The 2,322-nt window shown below is 34.7% G+C and overlaps 1 protein-coding gene across 1 annotated transcript in view; it reads left to right on the forward strand.

Annotated features, from left to right (window-relative positions):
- The window catches only part of OTOGL (otogelin like), a 133,378-nt gene that overhangs the window by 44,472 nt on the left and 86,584 nt on the right, over positions 1-2,322 (forward strand). The window contains exon 21 of the mRNA XM_023520405.1: positions 46-120. Within this exon, the coding sequence (XP_023376173.1) occupies positions 46-120 (75 nt within the window). The remainder of the gene's footprint in view (positions 1-45; positions 121-2,322) is intronic.

Raw genomic sequence — 2,322 nt, forward strand, 5'->3', positions numbered from 1 at the left:
CATTAATATATTCTATTTTATTAATTTAATTTTCTTTTCTTTTAGATTTCATTGCCGGTGTCATTTTAGGGGCAGTGTTTATCAACCTGGAGAGCTCATCCCAACACCCTCAGGCTTATGGTAGATTTCAATGATGGTGATTGTATCTGACAAATAACATATACTAATATAATTTCTTAACCAAATCCATGTTAAAATATGACTCCTATAATTTAAAAAATACAGATAATCTTAAGGTAACCCTTTAAAACTATATAAATACATATGTGTATATATATGTATGTGTATATATATACATACATATATGTATATATTAAACATTTCAACATGGAATGCCTAAGTCTTGTGTTCATAACTGTGGAAAATAATTATGAATTGAAATATCATGCAATGAAATGGAAGCCCTTTGATCAGTTTGATTCTTAGATAGAATTTAGGAGTGACATGAGTGTTGAAATAATGCAAGTTACTAAAGAGTTTTAGTTTTATGCTTCATCCACTGGCTTAGGAAGAAAAAGCAATTCCAAAATGAATTTAACTGTGTCGCACACCGGAGTCAGAATATTACCTTCCTTGGGACGTCAATCCTAGTGAGATGACACTTATTCCTAAAATAACACTCATTCGGTTTGCAACCTGTCCGTTAAAAATATGGACATGTCCATGAAGCAGTCCACATCGATCTACATCCAACTCCCAATATCCCTCTTTTAGTTGCACCACAGATGCCTACTGATGATAAGACTATAGATAATAAAAATAATGATAATAATAATGATATCTCATCATTTACTGTGTACCTTCATAGTCCTGACACCATTCTAAGTGTTTTATTTCTATTATTAAAATACTCATGACTGTAACCCTAAAAATTAGGTACAGTTACTGTATCCCCAGTTTACAGGTGAGGATTCAATCCCAGGCAGCTTGGCTCTGCAGGTATTGTTACATTGCTTACTTTGCTCTACAGCTTATTTCATATTCACAGCAGAATATTGTTTATGTTGAATTTACTTTTATTGTTATCACCATCTCCCTTCCTTCCACCCCTGAATCAAAATACAAAGGCAACCAGCCCTTGGATCTTTTTCTAGTAGTTTACACCACTAGCTATAGTTTCACAAACCAGAAATGAGAATCATTTTTGACTCTTTCCTCCTGTTCAACACCCCTGGCCAATAAACCCCAATGATTGGATTTTTCTTTCTACATATAGTTGAAATCCCTCACCTTTCCATTGCTACTGCCTTAACAATGTCTCTTTATTGTCTCTTCCCTGGACCTTTCTTCCTGGTCTTCTTGCCTCTAGTCTTGTCCTCTTCCATTTTGCAAGGTATTATATCTCTCTTGAATTTAACACAATTGAATTTATTTAAGTTGGCAAAAATGAAGGAATCATTCTGCTTTGATGAGGAAAAAAAATCCCATTAGTGTAGTGACCTTATTTGTCATTCCTCTCAAAAAGCCTGTGTCCCAAAATGAGTATGATAGGGAAGAACTGTCTGCGATCTGAGATCTGTCTGTTTCAGTCCCTCTGTTCCATTCACAGTATGAATGAATCACACCTCTGAGTGTCATCCTAGAGTTAGATGATATATAAGCATATATTTCATGTGACATGCCCCTTATATATTAGTTAGCTTCTTCATCTGGGCTCAAATGTAGGACACATGATTTGGTCCAAAGCTGGAAGAAAACTGTTTATTTTGGAGTTATTGAGAACTGGTGTGTTGTTCCCTATCCTGACATCTTCTTAAGGAATTTTCAAGATTAATTTTTTCTGTGTTTGGTTTTTGTATTATGCCCTGACTTTAGAAATTAAGTTGCAAGGAAGATATAACTCCATTTTATCTTTGATGTTGCTGCCAGAATATTTTTTCTAGAATTCAAGCAAACCATATCACTTCTCTGGTTAAAGTCAATGGCTCACCTCAGGAATTGAGTCTTAGCATCTTAATAGGAGCTGGCTTTTGCCTCAGTGCCTCCCATCACTTCCTGCATTGTTCTTTGTTATATAGAATACGGCTCTACCCCTGCATGGCTTTGTACTACGTTTCCACCGAGTATTATAGCCTTCCTACATGAGTAAAGACTATGAATTTTGGATTTGTATCCCCCGTGCCTACCACACATATAAGTGTTTGATAAAAATGTGTCGAACTGAAATAGCTCTCCTCAAATTGGACCTACGCCAATAACTTATTTGTAAAAAATTCCGTGGTGAAAACATAAAATTTTTATATGTATTCAATAAATTCTTCCACATTATATTCTTTTTGATATACAGGGAAAAAAAACTCCTGAGGTTTGGATTTATTAATT

Source organism: Pteropus vampyrus, unplaced genomic scaffold, assembly GCF_000151845.1.
Source record: "Pteropus vampyrus isolate Shadow unplaced genomic scaffold, Pvam_2.0 Scaffold9, whole genome shotgun sequence".
NCBI lineage: Eukaryota > Metazoa > Chordata > Mammalia > Chiroptera > Pteropodidae > Pteropus > Pteropus vampyrus.